At 41.3% G+C, this 24,441-nt stretch overlaps 1 protein-coding gene and 1 long non-coding RNA gene across 2 annotated transcripts in view; both read left to right on the top strand.

The window, feature by feature from the left end:
- LOC133511053 (microtubule-associated protein 4-like) overlaps positions 1-24,441 on the top strand; it is a 119,222-nt gene that overhangs the window by 85,051 nt on the left and 9,730 nt on the right. Inside the window, exon 3 of the mRNA XM_061839640.1 lies at positions 16,704-16,790. Coding sequence (XP_061695624.1) covers positions 16,704-16,790 — 87 coding nt within the window. The remainder of the gene's footprint in view (positions 1-16,703; positions 16,791-24,441) is intronic.
- Positions 1,167-4,426, top strand: LOC133511342 (uncharacterized). Its single transcript, XR_009797879.1, has 4 exons — positions 1,167-1,802; positions 2,073-2,185; positions 2,731-2,822; positions 4,189-4,426. It is a non-coding gene; the product is annotated as an uncharacterized LOC133511342 (long non-coding RNA).

Here is a 24,441-nt window from a genome sequence, read left to right as displayed (position 1 = left end):
TGGTTTGGCGACATCTGGTGTTTAATTTGAGAGTTGGTCCTCGGGCTCAGCTCAACACATGAACCCGAGCCACTCAAGCCAATCACTATCAATTTGCTCCATTGCTATTCATGGCATGGCAACTTACTTGACACAACCTGTTTTGCTGACCCGGGTTCAGACTCCTGTCTGGAATTTGCATGTTCTCCCCATGCCTGCTTGGATTTTCTCTGGCTCTGGGCACTCCGGTTTCCTCCCACATCCCAAAAACCTAAATTAGGTGGAGACTCTAAATTGCCCCGAGGTGTGATGAGTGCTACTGTTGTCTGTCTCTATGTGCCCTGTGATTGCCTGTCAACCAGTTCAGGGCGTACCCCGCCTTCTGCCCAATGACAGCTAGGATTGGCTCCAGCACTTCCACGACCCTCGTGAGAGTAACTGGCTCAGAAAATGGATGGATGAATGGATAATGATAAAGTATAAATTTGCCTTTTGAGATTCAAGCCATACTTTTACTTGTCAAGGAGCCTAGAAACTGACAACATGGTAGGAAATACAACCCGATTCTGTACTTTTGTCTTAAATAAACTGATGCAAACCACTGCTTATAATGAATGTGATGTTTTGATTTATAAATTTTGATGTAGTTAACATTTAAGTTCCCGCTTCGATCTTTAAGATTGTCAAGCAAATATTAATGAAAAAACGAACAAATAATGTTTAAAAAACATGAAAAAATAAATACATAGTGTATATCATGAATTTCATGTAAACTGAAAAATACACGGAGCCCATAAAGGGACATTGAAAAAAAAACGTATTGAAAAAAACCCCTAACTTGTTTTTCTCATTGTAATGAGTAAGTTACTCATTGCAATGAGTAGGTTTCTCATTGTAATGCAGAAGTGTCGAGAAACCTCTACCTATGGGTCGTAGCTTATTTACCTGCTAGCTAGCGGTAGGTTCCTGCATTCAGGCAGCCATAAACTACAGCTAGCTGGCGGGAGCTTCCTGCGTTCAGGTAGTTGTAAACTACAACTTGCATTGAGCACACCAGTTGAGAGAATGGCAACTTGGTCTGTTTCCTCAAAACAAGGAATATACCCGACAGTGTCATCGATCAACTCAAAGAAGATAAGGTGAGTATAACTGTAAATTTTTATCACGCGAATATAGCAGTATAGGCTTCATTTCTTTTTCATTTGTAACCCGCGTCTTTCTTCTTACTGATCGATATTAACGTCATATGTGTTATGACAGATGAAGAGTTAGGACAGTATTTCGTCAGATATGGAGTCCGACTTGCACTCAGAGCATTTTGTCAATGCAGAAGCCTGACAGACTAAAACCAGGGTGGAAGTGAGATGTTAAAGACACGCTTATGCTACGTATCAGAGAAAGGTGCAGGAACGAACTGAGAGCTAATACCGACCGTGGCACTATTAGAACTAAAGGTGCCGTCAAAGTCACGCGCCATCTTGAAATGGGGTGGCTCCACTTTCAGAGCGGCTCGTATCAAGTCAGAGCAAGAGGTGGAGGTGGAACATGGCACTTGTCTGTTGACAAAACAACAATGGCGGTGCTGCTAGAGACAGGCAAAGACTTGTTTTTTTCCAAATGGACGTTCGCTCAAAGGACCATGTGAAGACTTTGATGTACATGATTATAGTAATAATTGAGTGGCTTGTGGTGTCACTGTTGGTTAGCTATACGAGCAAAGTAAACTAGCCATGCTGCGCATTTACACAAGCTCCAAAACCAAAGTAATACAGCTCTCTGATTTATCCTCGGACACCGACCCCACAGATGATCCACCAATGAAAGTAAGACAGCTTCTCTTACATGTGTTTTTAATACATAGGGTAATGCACATATTAAAATAGTAAAGACACCATTTTAAATTTGATGTTTGGGGCATGAATTACAGTGATTTGAACCCCAGTCTACAGAACTGTGAGGCAGATGCTCTTACCTGTCGTTGACTGTCCCGTCACCTATATTTGGGGGGAAAAGAGCAACAATGGGGCAGCATGACTATATAAACCTACAATGTGCTGATCTGCTAACAACTTTCTTTATTGCTGCCAATGCAGAGACGATCTTTGAGGAGACTGTCTTACAGACATCAGCACAGCAGGACTAGAAACAACCAAGTGGCTCACTCAGAAATTTCCTTTGCTCTAGATCCAGCTCTCACTTGCTCAATGTAGGTAAACCATGGAATAGTCTCTAATATACTGAATATGGAACAGGTATTGGAATAATTCTTGCCAAATTGTTTAAACAATATTTTTTTAAATTCAAACAAAAATGAATCAAAAGTTTCAGTTTTGTGTAGTGACATTTAGGTTACATCTACATCTACATTACACATGAGCAAATTGGAGCTCATAATGTGACATGCGAAAAAAGAAAAAAAATGTGCTTGTTTTTGGAATAAACTTTCAAAGTTCATTGCAAAACTTCCATGGGATTGGATTTTGTGAAGAAACGTTTTTTTTCCCATGTCACTTTACTTTTGATATGCTTTTTGCTGTTTTTCTTGTCATCAATAACAGAGAGGAGAGCAAATGAATCACTCGAGTTTAGGGTCCAAGATGACCAACACAGAAATCTTTCATCGTCTATCTTCTGTAGCTCTCGGACAGTCAGAAGGCATCCATGATTATTAGGGAGGCCATTTAATGACTGTGTCAAATGAAAATGGTGAACAATGGTTCGGTGACGTTTTCGATCCACTCCTTGTCATAGAAGCATCCCCTGATGATGATGTACAGTTTAGACCAATTACTGGCGATGATGATGACCAAGACTCCACCCTTCCCTCCTGGAATCCATATGAGGTAAACAGGATGCAGGTATAGTCTGTGTGGAATGAAGTTATAACATTGCTTGAAAAAAAAAAAACACAAAGAAATGTATTGCCTATAGTGCTGTGAAAAAAATAGTGGTCCTCTTCTCAAACCCTCATACTTTTTAAGAGAAGCATTTTCCCCATTTATTAAACAAATATAACCAAAGTGAACTTAAATTGCTATTTTAAATGCTGATTTCATTTATTAGAAGAAAATAAAATCTTCAAAGTTACTTGGACCTATGTGACAAAGTAATATCCCGTAAACTGAATAACTAGTTGGCCCACCCTCAGCACCAACAACTGAAATCGAGCATTTTCTATAACTGGCAATGAGTATTTACATCTCTGTGGAGATATTTTTGTTCTATCTTGCGGAATTGTCTTGGTTCAACATGAACAGCTTTTTTTTAAGATCATGCCAATACATTTCCTTTTTTTTTTTTCCATTCAGAAGTCGATTTGCTTGTGTATTTTGGACCATTGTCCTGCTACAGAACCCAAGTGCGCTTCAACTTGAAATCACAAAAGCGTTTTCTTGTCAAGAGCAGAATTCATGGTCCAAAGTCCTGAAGGAGAAAAGCAGCCCAAGACTATCCATTGCACTACACATCTCCATGTTTGACTCTTGATAGTAAGTTTTTTTGATATGATGTGCTACCTGTATGTCGGATATGACATACCTTTGGAAAAAGCTCAATTTTCATCTCATCAACCCATATATTCTTACAAAAGTCTTGGGAATCATTCAGATCCTTTGTTTTTCTGTAAAAGTAAGAGAAGCATTTATGTTCTTCCTGAGCATCAGTGGTTTTGGCATTCAAACTCTGCCATGGGTTCCTTTTTGTTCAGTCTCTTTCTGGTTGTTATAATCAGTGATCTTAACTGAGGAAAGGGAGGCTTGCAGTTCTTTAGTTTTCTTGAGTTTCTATGTGGCATCCTTGATCGCAATTGCTATTTTATTGGTAATCTTCGTAGGCCGGCCACTTCTGGAAAGGTTCACCACTGTTCCATGTTTTCTCTATTTGAGGATAGTCGCTCTTGCTTTGGTTCACTGGAATCCTAAAGATTTAGTAATGGCCTTTGAAACCCTCCCAAACTTGTCAGTTACTTTATTTACTTTACACACTGGCAAAGGCTAAGATACATTTTTGTCTAATAAATAAAATCGTCATTGAAAACAGCATATTAAATTCACCTGCTATATTGGTCTATTTACATTGTTCGATGATTAAAGTGATGAAACAATGCAAAAATACAATAATTTGGAATGGGGCCATTATTTTTTTTGTTGAATGATATTTTGTTCACTAATGGATGAACTGATGAGTATGGGTTTTTTTAATATCTTGCAGTACGCTACAGCAAATGAGGAGCCTCTGTCATCGAGCAATGGTGCAGCATCATCAGACCCCAATAAGAGACAAGTCCTTGTAAATTTAAGACGTGCAAACATAGTTGATGATTGAAAGGCTTTGAAAAAGTGATGTTAACTTCTTTCAAGCACCATTTGCACATTTAGCATGTTTTTATTGCTCCTTTTATACAATTGTTCACTCGGCACTTAAAAATAAATGTTTGATACAAATACAATGGCAGCTTTTTTTTTTTTCCAATAATGCTATTGATAGCTGTTTTTTTGCTCGCCGAATAGAATACTGGCTTGGGTCATTAGATGTTTGGAAAATCAGAAGAACCCAGTAGTTTCAAATAAATATTTCGTGGGTTATCCTGACCGGATGCATGACAATCTACACAGACATGAAGCAAAAACAATTGGGCCAGTATGTATATCTTAAAATAGGTACATATATTTTAAAATAGGTATAATAGATTAATGGGGATTCACAATGAAAATGGTGATTTGAGAGAAACCACAACCACAGTGTGGCCTGCAACAAAAAAAAAGTTGACACCCCTGCAATAAACCATAGTGGATTGTGAATACCTGTTCAAAGAAATGTTCAGTTAAGGAGTCCAAAGGTATTTAGGTCTCAAATTAGAGGGCAGTTATTATCTCATGCCTCAAATGGAGGTATCGCTCCAATGCCTGATAAGGATCAGCTGGAAGATGCATCTGTGACTCCACCATCAGAATATTGCAGATGCTGTAGATGTCTGTGTCAGATGGCACCGCTGGACGAAACCTGCAGTCATTCCAACACAACTCTACATCTGTTTTGTCAACTGGGGATATGCAGTCACAAGTTGAATAGAGTTCTGGGAATGCGTACATGATTTGGGGACGGCCACTGGGTACCCTGGGATTCTTCGACGGTCAGATGATGTGTGCATCCCTCACACGGATGATCTCATCTAATTCATCCTGGAGAAATAGATGCATCGCTTTAGATGTGTCACTACCATGTAGCGCTCCGGACCTGATGTGAAAACAACTATTGGGACAAAAACATTGCTGGCCAAAAGTCACTGAACCCTTTAGTTAAGTAACACAGAAGGTCAGAATCATTGAATCAATTGTAAGTGCATCAGATTTACTACTCTACTTTAAATAAATATATACACTCATTGTTAAATACGAGAGCAACTACTTTGTTAAATTAACTTTCTGTTGTGGATACGGGATTAATGGGTAAGCATTTCATTGTTTGAAAAAGTTTGAACATTAAATTACACAGCTTACCTGAATTATTCCCAGGCAGCAGAACTGAATGAGATTTCTGTCCAAATATGTCCCGTTGAACAAACCACGGTCTTTCAGGTCAGTAAAGAGAGAGATGTAGAATTCAATTGATTCCCTTCTGAGGAAGCCCACCAACTCTATGCGCTGATTAGCTGTGCTTGCGCCTTTGATGTAACTATCAATACTGGTGCCATCGTGAATGTTGCGACAGAGATATTGCTGAAAGTCTCTGATTTTCACGTTCTCTGTGCCCTGGTCGCCTCTTGCAATCCTTGGAGTACCACTTAATCTGTGGACTGCCTCCATGTAGTAACCTCCAACGATTTTTGGGTCACTGGTGGTCGTGAACGCATCCATCCAGATGATTTTTCTGGGAAAACACAACAATCCAGCCATTAATACATATCCCAAATGGTTTAAGTTTATCGCATGAGTCGAAATGCCAAATGTAATTGGGACCTTTTGCGAAATAGCTTCGGCGATGGAGGCGTCTCCTCCTTCTGAGTTCAACATTTCTTGGATCAAGTTCTTTTAAAATTAAGCGCACCTGTTCTTTCTTGACATGTAATCCATCTTCCTTGCATTTTGTCTACATCCACCTGTACCCACAGAGCTGACCAGATGTTTGTAAACGTTCTTGGATAAAATGAACTCCACGATCCAAAGTGGGGTGTTCTTTGCGCCGAACCAGACTAAAAGACTTCAAAATTCTTTTTAAATGTCTTTCAGACACAACATAATCGTGACGACTTGCAAGTAAAGCAGCAATGTCTTTATAATAAAGTCCTAGATGAAAATACAACTGAACTAACTCCTGTTTTCTCATTGTTGCCTAGAAATGTAAACTGAAATGAAAAAGGGTCTTTTATACATGCAGACATGCAATGGACCAGTTACTCATTACAATGAGAAACTTACTCTCTTAACTTAAAACTTCTCTCTCTCTTACTTGAAAAAATAACTTGCATTTCTCGTTGTAATGGGTAAGTTACTCATTGCAATGAGTAAGTTACACATTGTATTGAGTAAGTTACTCATTACAATTAGAATGTTTCTCATTACATTAAGAAAGTTTCTCATTACACTGAGAAAGATTCTCATTACAATGAGAAACTTACTCATTACTATGAGAAACTTACTCATTGCAATGAGTAACTTAATACAATGAGTAACTAACTCATTGCAATGAGTAACTTACTCATTACAACGAGAAAAAAAAGGGTTTTTTTTCAATACGTTTTTTTTTCAATGTCCCTTTAGGGCTTCCGTAGGTTTCCTCCCACATACCAAAAATATGCTTTAATTGGACACTCTAATTTGCACCCAAGTGTTTTTGTGAGTGCGACTATTGTCTGTCTCCATGTGCCCTGTGATGGGCTGGCAACCAGTTCAGGTTGTACCCCACAATTGGTCAAATGATCAAGATTTATAATTCTGACAGAGATTTCTAGCAAAGTTACACATGGTTGCGGCATATATGTGCCAACTTTGCTCATCATACATGAAAATGTCCCGAGGTCAAAATTCAGACACCACTTACTAAACTGATACTAATGAAACACGGTGCAATATGTGCAACATTAACATCGTTAGTAAGGCCAGCAACATGACTAATTTAATAAAGCCCCTGGCGCTGAACACAATTAATTAAAGTGTCAAAGGTCACTCCACGTTTGACTTGAAGAAGTGCAGACCACAGCCAATCAACTCCTCTTAGCAGTCCAGTTCGTTTATGGCTATTACTGAGCAAGAGTGCCTCATTTTGAAATCTCCTCCATTGGACTCCACTTCATTGATGAGTACAGAGAATGGAGCCATATCTTGAATCTCAACAGGTAAATTGGCCCAACATCTCGATGTTTCTTAGCAAGTACAAATTGATACATATCTCGCACATGTATGTACAGTGAAGAAAATAAGTATTTGAACACCCTGCTATATTGCAAGCTCTCCCACTTAGAAATCATGGAAGGGTCTGAAATTTTCATCGTAGGTGCATGTCCACTGTAAGAGAGATAATCTAAAAAGAAAAATCCAGAAATCACAATGTATGATTTTTTAAAAGGATTTATTGGAGTGATACAGCTGCAAATAAGTATTTGAACACCTGTCTATCAGCGAGAATTCCGACACTCAAAGACCTCTTAGTCCACCTTAAAAAGTCCATCTCCACTCCATGTATTATCCTGAATCAGATGCACTTGTGTGAGGTCGTTACCTGCAGAAAGACACATGTCCACCCCATACAATCAGTAAGACTCAAACTTGGAACGTGGCCAAGACCAAAGAGCTTTCCTAAGACACTAGAGACAAAATTGTACAACTCCACATGGTTGGAAAGGGCTACGGAGAAATTGCCAAGCAGCTTGGTGAAAAAAGGTCCACTGTTGGAGCAATCATTACAAAATGGAAGAAGCTAAACATAACGGTCAATCTCAATTGGAGTGGAGCCCCATGCAAGACATTACCTCGTGAAGTCTCAATGATCCTTAGAAAGGTGAGAAATCAGCCCAGGACTAGACAACAGGACTTGGTCAATGAGCTGAAAAAAGCTCAGACCACCGTTTCCAAGATGACTGTTGGTAATACACTCAGATGTCATGGTTTGAAATCATGCATGGCACAGAAGGTTCCCCTGCTTAAAGCAGCACATGTCAAGGCCCGTCTTAAATTTGCCAACGACCATTTGGATGATACAGACAAGTCATGGCAGAAAGTGCTGTTGTCAGATGAGACCAAAATTTAACTTTTTGATCATGATTCCACGAACCGTGTTTGGAGGAAGACGAATGATGAGTTCCATCCCAAGAACACCATCCCTACTATGGAGCATGGGGGTGGTAGCATCATGCTTTGGGGGTGTTTTTCTGCACATGGAACAGGACCACTGCACTGTATTAAGGAGAGGATGACCACGCCCATGTATTGTGAGATTTTGGGGAACACCCTCTTTCCTTCAGTCAGAGCATTGAAGATGGGTCGTGGCTGGGTCGTCCTAAACCCAATGGAAAATCTTTGGAGTGAGCTGAAACTCTGTGTTTCTCAGCGACAGCTCAGAAACCTGTCTGATCTAGAGAAGATCTGTGTGGAGGAGTGGGCCAAAATCCCTCCTGCAGTGTGTACAAACCTGGTGAACAACTACAGGAAACGTTTGACCTCTGTAATTGCAAACAAAGGCTACTGTACCAAATATTCACGCTGGTTTTCTCAGGTGTTCAAATACTTATTTGGGGCTGTATCACACAAATAAATCGTTAAAAAAATCATACATTGTGATGGATTGGATTTTTCTTTTTAGATTATCTCTCTCACAGTAGACATGCACCTATGATGAAAATGTCAGACCTCTCCATGATTTCTAAGTGGGAGAACTTGCTATATAGCAGGGTGTTCAAATACTTATTTTCATCACTGTAAGTGAATTGTGCCATTGGATGTAACAACCAGTCATCCCTCACTCATTGAATCACATTGCAAAATGCCACAAACAGAATAGCTGTGTTATACTTTCAATTTGCATTGGATTTTTTTTTTTTTTTTTTGTGCGCAACGCAGAATATCTGCAGAGACTGCATCAGCAGTGCACAATTGTGCACACGCGCAGTTTAGAGGGAACATTGGCATATGTCGCCGTCCCATGATCGACCAAGACTGCTTGATCGCGATTGACACATTGAGCACCCCTGCTCTGAACATACTGTATTCATTTTGGTAATTGCAACTACCATCCTGCTGGGATTGTAACTCTGGTTAAATTAACTTCATAATTAGGCTTTGATGTCACTTGCGTTTCAGTTTAAGGCTTGCCCTCCTTGCAGTGCCCGAGTTTATCATTATTAGCTGTGTTTTCAGTTGTCATTGAATGACACACAATGTTGATGAAATAATATTGTAACATCACTTGATTGGTCATGTTGTCACTTGATATCATGATGTACCATATATCCCAGTCACGACACATTGCAAAAAGAACCTCCCCACCAGCTGTCATAATCGTAGCACGTAACAGATTCATATCTGCACTATGATGTAATGCTATTTTACTTTTTTTTTTGTCTAACAGGGCATTACTCAGTGATAGGGCTTGTATTGCCTCTGTCATAACAACTGACTTAACTTTCAAGAGCATGTGAGGAGTAACTGTGCACCTGCACAAAGAAGTAAAAAGGAAAAGGTCAGCTTTGCATCTGCAGTACATGATGTTGATTTTAAACCACTCACTCCCACCCAGGCAATGGATATCTATTTTTGGGGTGGTACCCCACTTTGGATGTTTTTACTTGCACGAGAAATGTAGGGACGGCTTTCAGTTTAGTGATGCAGAAATGCAGTTAGACTTAAAAGAAGATGTTTGACCTTCAGCCTGGAGAATGACTGCAATTCTCAGAGGCCGACTGAATTCCACATTCAAAGTGTGTACATATGTGAACTCTGTCACACACTGGATCTTTTTACTGCCTTTTTACCTTTCTAATTGCTCAAATTTCTGGCACACCATTAGCATTGATTCACAAGATACATTTAATATATTTTATATTTAAAAGAAAAAACAGTTCAATACAAGCATGGAGCAAAGAATGTGCTGATCACCAGCACACTAAACGCACCACGTTAATCAAAAACCTGTTTCATCCAATAGGAAAGTTTCCTGAAAGAGAAGAAATACAATAACAATAATAAATAATAACAATTCCCTCCTGCATTTTTATTTTCTTTAAAAGGGGGATGGAGTCTTTGTGATCCATACTTAACAACTAATTGAATTCATATTTTTTTTTGCACAAGAAAATGAAACTGGCAGTCATTTCCAATAATAACAATCGGTTGCAATTGCTCAATAACTATTTGCCCTTGGAATGCCCCTTTTTCATCACCCAAATTAACACGCCCCCACATGTCTTGGTGTGACATCAGTAACAGAAGTGGAGACCCAATTCATGACATAATATAGAGGTACAGGAATGTACCAGTACTACAAATCCAATTCCAATAAAATTGGGACATTTTGGACACCAATTCTTGAAGGTTTGTAGATGGAATTATTTTCCATTCTTGCTTGAAGTACAGCTTCAGCAGTTCAATCGACCAGGGTATTTTACGCTTCATAATGTGACACACATTTTGATTGGGAGACAGGTCTGGACAGCAGGCAGACCAGTCTAGTACCTGTACTCTTTTACTACAAAGCCACGCTGTTTTGACACGTGCAGAATGTGGTTTCGCATTGCCTTGTTGAAATAAGCAGAGGCCCCCTGAAAAAGATTTTGGGATATTTCTGGGATAGCAACATGTTTCTCCAAAACCTGTACGTACCTTTCAGGAGAAATGGTGCCGTAACACTGTGTAAGTTACCCATGTCATTGGGAGTAACACAGATGCCAGATGGTACCTTTATCCTATCTATCTATCTATCTATCTATCTATCTATCTATCTATCTATCTATCTATCTATCTATCTATCTATCTATCTATCTATCTATCTATCTATCTATCTCTATCTATCTATCTATCTATCTATCTATCTATCTATCTATCTATCTATCTATCTATCTATCTATCTATCTATCTCTATCTATCTATCTATCTATCTATCTATCTATCTATCTATCTATCTATCTATCTATCTATGTTCAGAGCCAGTTTTCTTCACGTGTCACGAAAGTGCTGGAGCCCATCCCAGCTATCATCGGGCAGGAGGCGCAGTACATCATGAACTGGATGCCAGCCAATCGCAGGGCACACGGAGACAAACAACAGTCGCACTCACAATCACGCCTCAGGGCAATTTGGAGTCTTCAATTAATACACACTTCTACAGAAGTGTGAGGAAACCAGAGTGGCTGGAGAAAACCCAGACAAGTACGGAGAGAATATGCAAATGCCACATAGACAGGGCTGGGATTCAAACCCTGGTTCCCAGAACTGTGTGGACAATGCTCCAACTAGCTGCTCCACCATGCCGACATCTTTATTTCAAGTAACTTCAATGTCAGATGTGTTTTACATTCATCGACATGCAACATACATTTAGCATTCCTCTTAGACATGTGGTGGTTATCGTCTAAACAGGAAAAAGTAAATAAATGAAATATAAATAAACTGGTCAGTCTAAGATATGTACATTGTACCTTATATGATGGACAATGTAACCAATGTGGTAAATCTGTCTACGTTACATCTGCAATTCCTATATAGAGTATACATAGATGTGTGGTATCGGTGTTTTGACCAGCAATGTAAACGGTTCTGTATTATGGTCAGTGTATTAAATTACTGTATAGGGTTTTCTCAACTGTGTAGCAGAATAATCAATTGGGTAATGTACACAGTACTCCAAGGGCAAAGCGAATACAGTGCTTAAAGTGCAGTTTATGCATGATCTTAATTTCTGGTGTTGAGTCAATGGTGGTGGGTGCCAGGGAGGGATAATAATGGGGGCAAAGCAGAGAGGGAGTTGAGCATCCTTGACTGCCTGGTGAAAGAAACTGTCTTTGAGTCCGTTGGTTTTGTTTTGAAGGCACTGCAGTCACCTCCCTGATTGCAGCAGTATGAAGAGGCAGTGGGATGGGTGAGTTGGGTCACCTGTGATCCTGGTAGCTTTGCAAGTGAGGCGGGTGTGATGAATGTACAGAAGGGAGGGGAGATAGAGACTGATTATCTTCTCAGTTGCTCTCACACTGTGTTGCAGAATCTTGGGGCAGGAGGTGTTCCAAGCGCCGTACCACATGGTAATGCTGCTGCACAGCATGCTCTCGATCAACCCTCTGTAGTAGGAGATCATGATGGGGGACAGGACTCTTGCTCTTTTCAGTTTCTGCAGGAAGTAGAGGCGCTATTGAGCCTCATGGTGTTAGTGGTGCAGGGCAAATCTTTGGAGATGTGCACACCCAGGAATTTGGCACTGCTCACCCATTCTACTGCAGCACCGTTGATGGTTAACGGGGGATCCTGGGTGTGCCTCCTTCTGAAGCCCACTATGACCTCCTTAGTCTTTTCCATGTTCAGAGGAAGATTGTTGTCCTTTCACCATATCACCATGCGGCTCACCTCACTCCTGTAGCTGGTCTCATCATTGTTGTTGACGAGAGCAACCACAGTCATACCGTATGCAAACTTGATGAAGAAGTTGGAGTTGGATATGGGTCCGGAGTCACGAGTCATCAGAGTGAAGAGAGAGGGGCTCAGAACACATGCTTCGGTGGTCCCTATGTTGAGCATGATGGTGGTGGAGGTGTTGCTGCTGATCAAACTGCTTGGGGTCTCCATGTCAGGAAGTCCAACATTCAGTTCGACTGAGAGGTGTTGAGTCCCAGTTGATCGAGTTTGAGGATAAGCTGCTGGGGGATGATCGTGTTGAATACTGAGCTGAAGTCACTGAACAGCATTCTGATATCTGAGTCTTTTGTCTCCAGGTGGGTGAGGGCAGAGCGGAGGACAGTGGAGATAGCATCATCTGTTGAGTGGTTGGACTGATACTAGTAGGGATCCAGTGTGGAGGACAGGAAAGTTTCATGTTCTCCATGGCTCGCCGCTTGAAGCACTTTATAATGATGGGGCGAGTGCAACTGGGTGGTAGTCATTGTAGCAGGAGTGAGATGGTTTCTTTTGAACTGGGATGATGGTGGTGGCTTTGAGGCAAGTCAGGATGACGGCTGGGCCATGATGTACGGAGTAGAGCCGATGGCACTGATGAAATGACAGGAAGAAGAACTGGAGGTAGCAGAAATGAAGATGCTGAGGTTCTCGCTTGGAGTGAACAGGTTGGATAGGATTAGAAATGAGCTCATCAGAGAGACAGCCAAAGTTGGATGTTTTGGAGAAAAGGTTAGAGAGAGCAGACTTAGATGGTTTGGACATCTTCAGAGGCGAGAGAGTGAGTATATTGGTAGAAGGGTGCTGAGGATGGAGTTGCCAGGAAAAAGAGCCAGAGGAAGACCAAAAAAAAAAGGTTGATGGATGTTGTGAGAGAGGACATGATGACAGTAGGTGTTAGAGAAAAAGATCCATGAGATGGCTTTAGATGGAACAAGATGATATGCTGTGGCAACCCCTATGGGACAAACCGAAAGGAAAAGAAGAGGAAGGAGTAATTAGCACACACAAGGCACAGGTGGGGAGGCTGCTCACAGAGCAGATTTGTACGACGAAGCGGAACACCATGAAAATGACTCTCTTTTCCAGCACTGCGCATACTCAGCACAACTGGGATGGATGCTTCCCTTTTCTTTTCAGCTTCAAAAGGCCAGCGACTCTCATGGCACTGCTTAAAACTGTGATCAATTGTCACCAATTCTAATATAGATATACTACTTATGTCGACTACAAACTTTGGAAACATCAAAACAATCACCCCAATATTTTGGGGTACTCTGAGCCGCATTTTTGGTGCTGTTGGGTTGTTTGGTTTTTCGGCACAAAAAACATTCAGGAGCTGTCCTTTCACCTGAAGGTGGATAGAGGTGACCCTCTCGTCGACCAGGGTTTATCCCAGTGTACAGCGGGCGAGTTGAAAATTTTTGCCATGGGTGACCCTACCAGGGGTGTGAAGCCACAGACAACTCAACTCTGAGGATCATTGCGATGCATTAACTCCACCAGCACAATAAGGTGACATCACCAGGAGGGGGCAGGGTGAAACCTGTGTGAAAATCAAATAGGTCAGAAACAAGACTAAAATCACTACTAAGTCTGTTTTGTGGGAATTTTTTTCTGTTGACATCATTTGTAAGGGACACACTGTTCAGAGAAAACTCCTTTGTTCTTGGTGGCATGGTGGATCAGCAGGAAAGCGTTGGCCTCACAGTTCTGAGGTCCCGGGTTCAATCCCAGACCTGCCTGTGTGGAGTTTGTATGTTCTCCCCATGCCTGCGTGGGTTTTCTCCGGCCACTCCGGTTTCTTCCCACATCCCAAAAACATGTAACATTAATTGGACACTCTAGATTGCCCCTCGGCATGAATGTGAGCGCGGCTGTTTGTCTCGAGGTTCCCTGGGATTGGCAACCAGCTCAGGGTGTACTCCGCCTCCTGCCCGTTGACAGCTGGAATAGCCTCTAGCACTCCCGCAACCCTCCTGAGGATAAGCGGCTAAGAAAATCGATGGATGCTTTATTCTTCCCGTTGATTTTTGCACCAGCAGTCGTGGTCAAATTGGAGAAATGCCTGCGCTTCAGCTCTGTCTGCAACACAAAGTGCCGGTCGCATCATCACTTTAGGGCAAATTACACATATAGTGTGGTGTGAAAAATGTTCTGGCTTCTGATATTTATTTCCCTTTTTTCTTGTATTCATCAAACTTATGTTTTGAATCAATCCACTTTAATATCTTACAAAGGCAACCCAAGTAAACACAAAATGCAGTTTCGGAATGATAACTATATATATTAATGGAGTATTTACATATTATCCAAACCATCTGGCATTATGCGAAAAAGAAATTGCCCCCTTATTAAATCATGAGTTCCTGTGATTGATCACAGTTTTTGAAAAGCTGATCAATTTTTCTGGCCTTTGAGCCTTTTGTTTGATGGTAGACATGTCAGTCTGAAACTGGTGAGATGGCATAAACAAAATAATTATTGTTGTACTTGTTCAACCATCTATTGTCTGGAAAATGCCCTTTTCTTGTGAAACAAAATGCTTTGGAGGATACATAATACATTGTTCTATAATAGACTTTAAAGCTATTGAATGTGAGCATCCTTTCCTCCAAAGGCTCATTATTCATTCCTCTTTCGTACCGCTTATCCTCACTAAGGTCTCAGGTTAGGTGGAGCCTATCCAAGCTATCTTTGGGCGACAGGCGGGGCAGACCATGAATTGGTTGCCATTCAATAGCAGGGTACCTATGAACATACAACCATTACAGAATCAGAATCAGCTTCATTGGTAGGATTTTTTTCTACGGCAGTCGGTGCTGCCCTGGTACGACATTCAGAGCAAAGAACAACAAAGTAACAAGAACTATGGAAAAAGAGACATTTCTGTTTATAGGAGTGATTCTTTATAAGAGTCACAGATGTGCAAGATGCATTCTTCTTCATTTCGAACACTTAAGCAAAAAGACTGTGTCAATGTCTCACATTGTGTTAAGCTTGTGCAGAGTGCCTTTACCTGTTCGCGGTTCTCGTTACAGACCAGTGCATTGACAATTGTGCAAAGGGAGCACTTTAAAGTGACGAATCGTGTTGATATTACTAATAGTAATAGTAATACTAATACTAATACTCATACTCATACTCATACTCATACTAATACTGATTGGACCAGTAGGATGTGAAGGTGTGTCCCAACAATGGCACGAGGCAGAAAATAGTAGGTTCGCTGATCAAGAATTTAATTACTTAATTGCCAGAGGGGGAAAAAAGTGTTTGAATGCTGCTCACATTCACACCTACTCACAATTTTGAGTCTCAAATTAACCTACCATACATTTCTTTGGGGTGTGGGAGGAAACCAGACTACCCGGAGAAAACCCCACACAGCCAAGGGGAGAACATGCAAACTCCACACAGGTCAAACAAGATTTGAACTTGGGTCATCAGAACTATGAGGCAGATGAGCTAACCATTTGTTCACCGTGCCGCAAGGCTCATTATCTCCAGTGAAATCAGTCCATCATAAAATCCTGTGAATTAGATAGACCTTTTGACTATTTTTGGCTCTCAATATGGCGATAAATGTATATTATACCATCTACGTGAGTTTGTGCATGAGTCAGTGACATTGTCACTTCTATGTCCTTCCATGGAACTCACAAATGTGATGATTCTAAGATACTACTGCTCAGAGCAAGTGTGGCCGAAGGAGCCACAGATGCTGTTGCTCCCTTCTGGTCGAACGGTTGCAATAGCCCCTTCAGCGACATGATTTGTCTACATGCGTCATTGCCAGAGATGCACTAATACTCGCATGCATTGAGAGATGCATCAGGAGAGGTGCTTGGTGGCTAGTGCAGCCAGTTAGGGGGAATGTTTGACATGCAAGCAGCAAGTGACAGAAAAAAACATAATGTTGAGATCTTTTAGGGGACGAGTTTAACAAGAGGGATAATAAGTGTAATAAGAATATGATCACATATCCTTCTTCACAAGTGATCGCCGTGAGTAAATAACTGCAGGGAACTGTGACTCCTGATGGCCTCCATAGTGGATGAAGTCAGTAGTTTGGAAAGAAGTATTTTCATCTATATACGGTATCATTTTTGTTCATGTATTTTTTTCCAACAGGTGTTGGGATGACCTCATCAGTGAATTTACCAGGTGGACGCCAGGACCCACCTGGCCAGCCAGCATTCACTTCTGACTACCTGTCTGGTAAGAGTTTGCAAATGAGAAATGATTTATTTGTTACCTAAATTTTACTCTAACTAAAACCTGTGGAGTTTTTGCTTCAGCAAGCATAATATGACTGTTTGTGTACTGGTAAATGATGGTTTTATGTCTTTGTGGCTGTGGCACATAGTGTCGTCTGTCCAAGTTGAGTTATTGTACAGGTTTCTTTCCTCATTAGTTTGTTTTTAACGTGTAATACAGCAGTCCAGAGCAACACCAAATGTGGCAAAAAGGTAAAGAAACAGATTCATGCAGGTTGGAACAGTTATAGGAAATTGTCAGGTCTGTTGTGTGATAGAAGTCTCAGAAGAAGAAGACAAAGAAAAGTCGTTCTTTCAAAGAACTGGCATATTTAGCTGTTATTCTCTTGACCTTTCCTATATAGAGTTTTGCACTGAGCTCATCCAACCTGGAATTTATGTTATTTAGTTAGTTTTCAACCTCTTTGTGAGCTTTGTTGCTTTCACATTTGTCTTCAACCAGTGAAGAATATTCCATTTATTTCCTTTCAAACTTGGTTGACCCTTTAGATTTATTAAAATCAATGTTTTAGCTTAATATTTAAGAGTGATACGGCACAGTTTAATAAAGTGGTATGCAAAACATTGGCGCATAATTTTTATGTCATAATTAATGAAGTAATCCATTGAAAGATTGTGTGTAGTGGAATGGAGTGGTGGACCCTAGCGCAGCAAAGCTGACAAGGCAGGGCAGGAGTACAAATGATTTTTTTTTTTTTTTTTACAAAAGAAGAGAAACAGTGTTGCTAAGAGCCTTAATCATACATGGTAATCCATTGTCCAAAGACAAACTAAGACACAAGTGCTAAGGCAGCACCGACTGCCGGAGACAAATTCCTTGTGTCTTGTTACAGCGCATGGCCATTAAAGCTGATTCTGATTCTGTGAGGCCAACGCTCTACAGCTGTGCCACCGTGCCGCTGCAATTCGCATATTCATAAGTTATTTGTCGCAATCAGTGGGTCTTCACATAAGTTCGATCAGACAGCAGGGGGCAAGTCAATCTCAAGGGTTCGGCAGAGGACAAGACATACATACACACAGTACGTGTGTGTGCGTGTGTGTGCGTGCCTACATGTGGGTCCATGTGTGTGTCCATAAACTCCTTTTCACACTGAATTTAGCAGGACACTGCACGCCTTGATAAAACCATTTATTCTGTACGTGTACGTGAAGGACCTCTCTTTATTTCTTTTTTTTTTTTGTAACATAATAGCTAAATGCTGCTTCACCATGTTTGCTTTGGACCCTGCATTCCATTATTTCGCTATGAGTCAGTCGATCTCCGAGCCCGACTGGGTTTGTATCCCATTAGCATTTCGTTCATATCCTCTAATCCTTTAACCAGGGAGCATATTTGCCCATTTCTAAGGCCGGTAACACTGACCACCCATTGGAGAGTGAAATTAAATAACCAACGACAAGCTAAGGCTAGCGACGAGCTAACGCTGACGACGAGCTAGCGTTCACGAGGCCTACATTAGATCACAAAGAGAAAAACAACAAGGACACGTACCAATCATTGAGAGTGAAAATAAACAACCAACGACAAGCTAATGCTAGCAATGAGCTAACTCTAATTACAAGGTAATGCTGTCGACGAGCTAACGCTAGCGAAAAGGTAACGCTAGTGAGGCCTACATTGGACTGCAAGTTGGAAGACTACAAAGAGGAACGTGAGAACTTAGAGGATGCTGGAAACGTGGACACAACCCTCAACTTCAACTTTCTCCAATCCTGCCATGTCAAACACTGCAAGGACATTGTGGTTTGAATCTCTTTTATCTTTCTTTTTCTTCTATCTTCATATGTGTTCGGACCCTTTCACTTACTCTAGATAGTATTTGAATTGTGTACTTTGTGTGTTGACTTTGTTTATTTGATTTAATATTTGACTATCTGCCCTATGGGGAGCGCAAGATAGTGTAATCTGTAGGCTGGTCCCAAGCCCGGATAAATGCAGAGGCGTAAAAACTGTGCCAAACACAAATGAGCATTCATCAAACGAATCCCGTACTGGATTGGTTGTGGCCCGGATTAACAATGCCCGCCCCTGGAACCGTTAACTTGCAGGGCGTCGGTGGTAATTCAGCTACTGTCGGTCAAAGACAAAGAAGAGGAGGAAAGCGTCTTAGTTGGCAGAAGAAGAAGAGGAAGGCACAGAGCCTACAACTGAACGTAGGGACTTTGAATGTTGGGACTATGACAGGAAAAGGTTAGGAGTTGGTTGACATGATGATTAGGAGAAAGGTTGATATCTTGTGCATCCAAGAGACCAGGTGGAAAGGTAGTGAGGCTAGAAGTTTAGGAGCAGGGTTTAAATTATTTTACATTGGAGTAGATGGGAAGAGAAATGGAGTAGGGGTCATTTTAAAGGAAGAATAAGAACATCTTGGAGGTGAAAAGAGTACCAGATAGAGTGATAAGGCTGAAACTTGAAATTGAGAGTGTTATGTATAATGTGGTTAGCGGCTATGCCCCACAGGTAGGATGTGACCGAGAGTTGAAAGAGATATTCTGGAAGGAACTACATGAAGTATTTCTGAGTATCCCAGACAGAGAGAGACTTGTGATTGGTGCAGATTGTAATGGACATGTTGGTGACAGAAACAGGGGCGTTAAAGAAGTGATGGGTAAGTACGGCATCCAGGGAAGGAACTTTGAGGGACGGATGGTGGTGGACTTTGCAAAAAGGATGGAAATGGCAGTAGTGAACACTTTTTACCAGAAAAGGCAGGAACATACAGTGACCTACAAGAGCGGAGGTAGAAGCATGCAGGTGGATTGTATTTTGTGCAGACGATGTAATTTGAAGAGGTTAATGACTGTAAAGTAATGGTAAGGGAGAGTGTAGCTTGACAATACAGCATGGTGGTGTGTGGGATGACTCTGCTGGTGGATGGGAAAATTAAGAAAACAGAGATGCATCCATGCGTGTGTCCATAAGTTCAGAGCAGAGAACCAGGTGGTGGAAACTGTGAAAGGAAGAATGCTGTGCGGGCCTCCGGAAAGAGGTGAGACTGGCTCTCGATGGATAGAAGGAGCTCCCGGAAGACTGGACTACTACAGCCAAAGTGATCAGAGAGACAGGCAGGAGAGTACTTGGTGTGTCGTCTGGTAGGAAAGGTGAGAAGGAGACCTGGTGGTGGAACCCCAAAATACAGGAAGTCATACAAGGAAAGACATTAGCGAAGAGAAAGTGGAACACAGAGATGACTGAGGAGAGGCCAAAGGAGTACACCGAGAGGCGCCGTAGGGCAAAGGTAGAGGTGGCAAAGGCTAAACAAGAGGCATCTGATGACAGGTACACCAGATTTGACACGAAAGATGGAGAAACGGATCTCTACAGGTTGGCCAGACAGGGGGATAGAGATGGGAAGGATGTGCAGCAGGTAAGAGTGATTAAGAGTAGAGATGGAAATGTGTTGATTGGTGTCAGTATTGTGCTGAATAGATGGAAAGAATACTTTGAGAAGTTGATGAATGAAGAAAATGAGATAGAAGGAAGAGTAGAAGAGGCAAGTGTGAAGGACCAGGAAGTGCCAATGATAGCAAGGGGGAAGTTCAAAAGGCACTCCAAAGGATGAAAATTGGAAAGGCAGTTGGTCCTGATGTCATACCAGTGGAGGTATGGAAGCAATTTGGGGAGGTGGCTTTGGAGTTTTTGACCAACTTATTCAACAGAATACTGGCCGGCGAAGACCAGAAATAAAGATTAGATAATTAGAGGCACAGCCAAAGTTAGATGCTTTGGAGACAAGGTTCGAGAGAGCAGACTTTGATGGTTTGGACTTGTCCAGAGGCGAGAGAGTGAGTATATTGGTCAAAGGGTGACGAGGATGCAGCTGCCAGGCAAAAGCACGAAAGGAAGACCAAAGAAAAGGTTGATGGATGTTGTGAGGGAAGATATGAGGACAGTGGGTGTTCGAGAGGAAGATGCACGAGATAGGCTTAGTTGGAAAAAGTTGACACGCTGTGATGAGCCCTAACGGGACAAGCCGAATGGAATAGATGAAGCATTTCTTTCATGATAATCAAGACCTAAACATTTTGTGATTCATTTGACCTGCAGTAGAACTTTAAAACTTATTCTGAGACTCCCTGGAAGCCAGTGTAAAGACTTTATAATTGAAGCTATATGTTCTGACCACTCTGGTTGCACCCCTAACTGCAACATTCTGAACGATATTCAGCTGTTTAATGCTTTTTTGGGGAGCCCAATCAGAAGACCATTACAATTGTGAAGTCTATTTGAGATAAAAGCATGGATGAGCTTCTCCTGGTCTGCATGACACATTCAAGCCTTCACTCTCGATATGTTCTTCTGATGGTAAACGGCAGTTTTAGTAAGTGATTTGATATGACTGTTGAAAGTCAGGTCTGAATCTATCAGAACACCAGGTTTTCAGACTTGATCTTTGCTGTGTAAAGATAGTCAGTCCAGGTATTTATGAACAACAATCCCTTTTTTCTTTTTGCCAAAAACACTTATCTGTCATGATCCTGCCGCTCCAGCCCGGGCTGTGCGGGTGTCCGCGCTGTTGTGCTGATTGGGAGGTGCACACCTGCGCCTCATCCAGCCTGATTATGCTGTGTATTTATATGACCCCGATGACGACTGGCCGGCGCCAGTTCGTTGAGCTTCATGTCCTGTTCGAGTGCTCCGGTATCCCTGATCGACAACCCGTGTGTACCGACCTTCGCCTGTTCTCTGACCAACCTCGTAAGCCTGACTCCTTTGATACTTCTGCCTGCTTTGATCGTTCTCCTGTGTACCGACTCCTGCCTGCCCGCTCACCTGCTCTCTTCGCCCGAGGTCCCAACTACCGCTGCTGCACCGGACTGCCTGCTCGATCCCCGACCACGAAATAATAAACATTTAACTACCTTGCATTGTCCGAGTCCTGCATTTGGGTCCTATTCCCGTTCCGATGGGACGTGACATTATCTCAGTTTTGTTGTGGTTTAGTTGAAGGGAGTTTTCACTCATCCAGTTATTCATCAGCTTTAGACAGTGGCACAACACCTCAATTGAACTCTAGTCATCTGGAGACACTCCTACATATAACTGTGTGTCATCTGAAAAGCTATAATAACTGAAGTTCTGGAAATTCTGACCCAAGGGTAGCATATACAGACTGAACAGGAGGCGTGAGTGAACTGACCCCTAAAGGACACCCACATTTGTTGAGATTGAGCCCTTCTGATGGTTACAAAGTAGCTCCTTTCGTCGAGGTAAGACCTGAACCATTTTAAGGACTGTTCCATTTGCTCCTACCCACATTCCCAAGCTTTTTAGCAGTATATAGTGATCTATGGTATCAAAAGACGCACTGATATCCAACAAGACCAAAAATGACACCTTTCCTGAGTCTGTATTCAATCATATATCATTTATCACTTTGATAAGAGCAAATTCTGTACTGTGATAAGTTCAGAAATCTGATTGAAATTTGTCAAAAAATCAATTTAAATTCAAGAAATTGCTGAGTTTATTAAAAATAACTTTCTCAAAAATCCTGGCTATAAGAGAAAGATTTGAGATGGGTCCATAGTTTGCTAACATAGAATTGTCCAGTGCTCTGTTTTTGTTTTCTTTTATAAGAGGTTTAACAGCAGCTACTTTAAGAGCTTTTGGAAACCCACCAGACTGAATTGAGCAATTGATTCTTTGCTGCAAATCAGCTAGCACTAACTTCACAATAGTTTTGAAAAATCTGATGAGATTGAGTCAAGACAGCTCGTTGATTGTTTCAGCTGGTGAACCATTTTCTCTACAGTTTTTTGGTCAACTGTATCAAATTCTGACATGTTAATGAAGTTTTCCCTGGGTCACAGTTTGTGGCATAGCTACAGTTTCCATAAATCTAATGACTCTACTTTCATTTATGTACCTTTTCTTAGTAGACATCAAAGTTGTCTTTTGGAATATTCCGTAGTCCAAAAAATACACAAAAATGGTCAGAAATAGTCAAATCCTTAATGTCAATTGATAGAATCTCAAAATCCTTCAAGATGACCATGTCTAAGATCTGCCCTTGTTGTGTGAGTTGGGCACTTAAAGTGGGACTGACATCCCTATAAACATTCAAAGATAGATATTGTAATGAAAAATAGATATAACAGTATTCACTTCAATGTCTATATGAAAAAAAAAATTGAGCGGAGAGTAGGGTGAATCTGGTCCCCCGACATCTTTCAAAATCAACAAACTTTTTTCTGGAGGTGAGGTTCACCATGTAAGAGCTGCGTTTCAAATTTGAACAAAATTGAATGGTGTTTAGGGGTTTCTCATGGAGATCGAATTTTTCGAAATTAGTCGGATTTTGGTAAAGAATAGTCGATGAGCAATGCGGCCATTTTCCGGGAAAAATTTTCCAAGCTATCGTTGAGCGGCGTCGAGAGCGTCAGGACATTCCCCGGAACATTCAGAATCACTCATGAATTCCTTGAGCAGGTTGACCTCTCAGCCCTAGTTGGTGTTTACCTCTCAGTTAACACAAAGTCATTGAATTGTCAACATGGCTGGTGGAAAACAGAAAGACCCGCGGTATTTTTTGCTTGGGACCGTCCCAACAGCGGATGATAAAGCCATCAAAGGAGCCAAACTTCCTTCCAGAAAACAGATTATTCTGTCATTCATTTCTGCAAAAGAGGAATTCCAAAGACAAGACGTCGCCAAGCCTATCAGGGAAGCCGCAAAATCTGTCATTCAGGAAGTCATGATTTTTTTACCAGAAAGCGAGGATACCAACAGTTGCGGAAAACAAGATGTCGGAGAATGTTGAATCGTTATACGCTGATATTCAAGAGCTGATGAAAATTTGACGATTGTCAGGAAGACCCCTTAAACGCACCGAAGATTTCAAATCCAGGTTGGAGGAGACGTTTCCATTCTGGCCACGTGATATCTTCGATCGTATTTTGAATGAAGAAAACCGCCTGTTCCTGAAAAACATGATGAAGACCAGGACGAACGTGATGGGAGGCATTGATTCAAACTTGGCCACAACCGAGAAGAAAGTCGCGGAGCGTATCAACAAAACACCATGCGCATTGAGAGAGAACGGCAACGACAGCTTGAGACAGAAGTGAATAAGGAACTGGTTAAAGAAAGAAATGATTCCGCTCAGTCTCTTCAGTGACAGTCTCAATAAGACAGAGAAACGTGAAATAGCGGAAACAATTATCTCATTACCAAAGAAACAACATAACGAGAGTCGGCACGGGACTTGTTACGGGAAACCAATTTTCCCCCATTTTGACCCTGAACATACAAAGTTGAAAGATTTGTGTTCATGTGATTCGTGGAAATTCTTTGAATTACTTGATATAGACACTGATTTTCTTCATGAAGATCCTGAACAATGGCAGTCAATGTAAAACTACCTAAAACATCAATCTGTCGTCCGAAACCTGTGGTGACTAACGACAGCGCAGAGAGAGGTGTAAAACTAGCTGCCGAATTTTTTAAATCCGCTAAAATGGAAAATAAACTACCAAAATATTTTGCAAGTTGTGGAAATGACGGGAAAGCTGTACCAAACCAACAGAAGAAAATGAAAAACGAAATTGAAAATTGGTATTTGAATTTGTAGACTGCAGACAAACTG

This window comes from Syngnathoides biaculeatus, chromosome 13 (assembly GCF_019802595.1).
Source record: "Syngnathoides biaculeatus isolate LvHL_M chromosome 13, ASM1980259v1, whole genome shotgun sequence".
Classification (NCBI taxonomy): domain Eukaryota; kingdom Metazoa; phylum Chordata; class Actinopteri; order Syngnathiformes; family Syngnathidae; genus Syngnathoides; species Syngnathoides biaculeatus.
The sequence above is the reverse complement of the archived record's forward strand: the minus strand, read 5'-3'. Positions and strand labels throughout refer to the sequence as shown.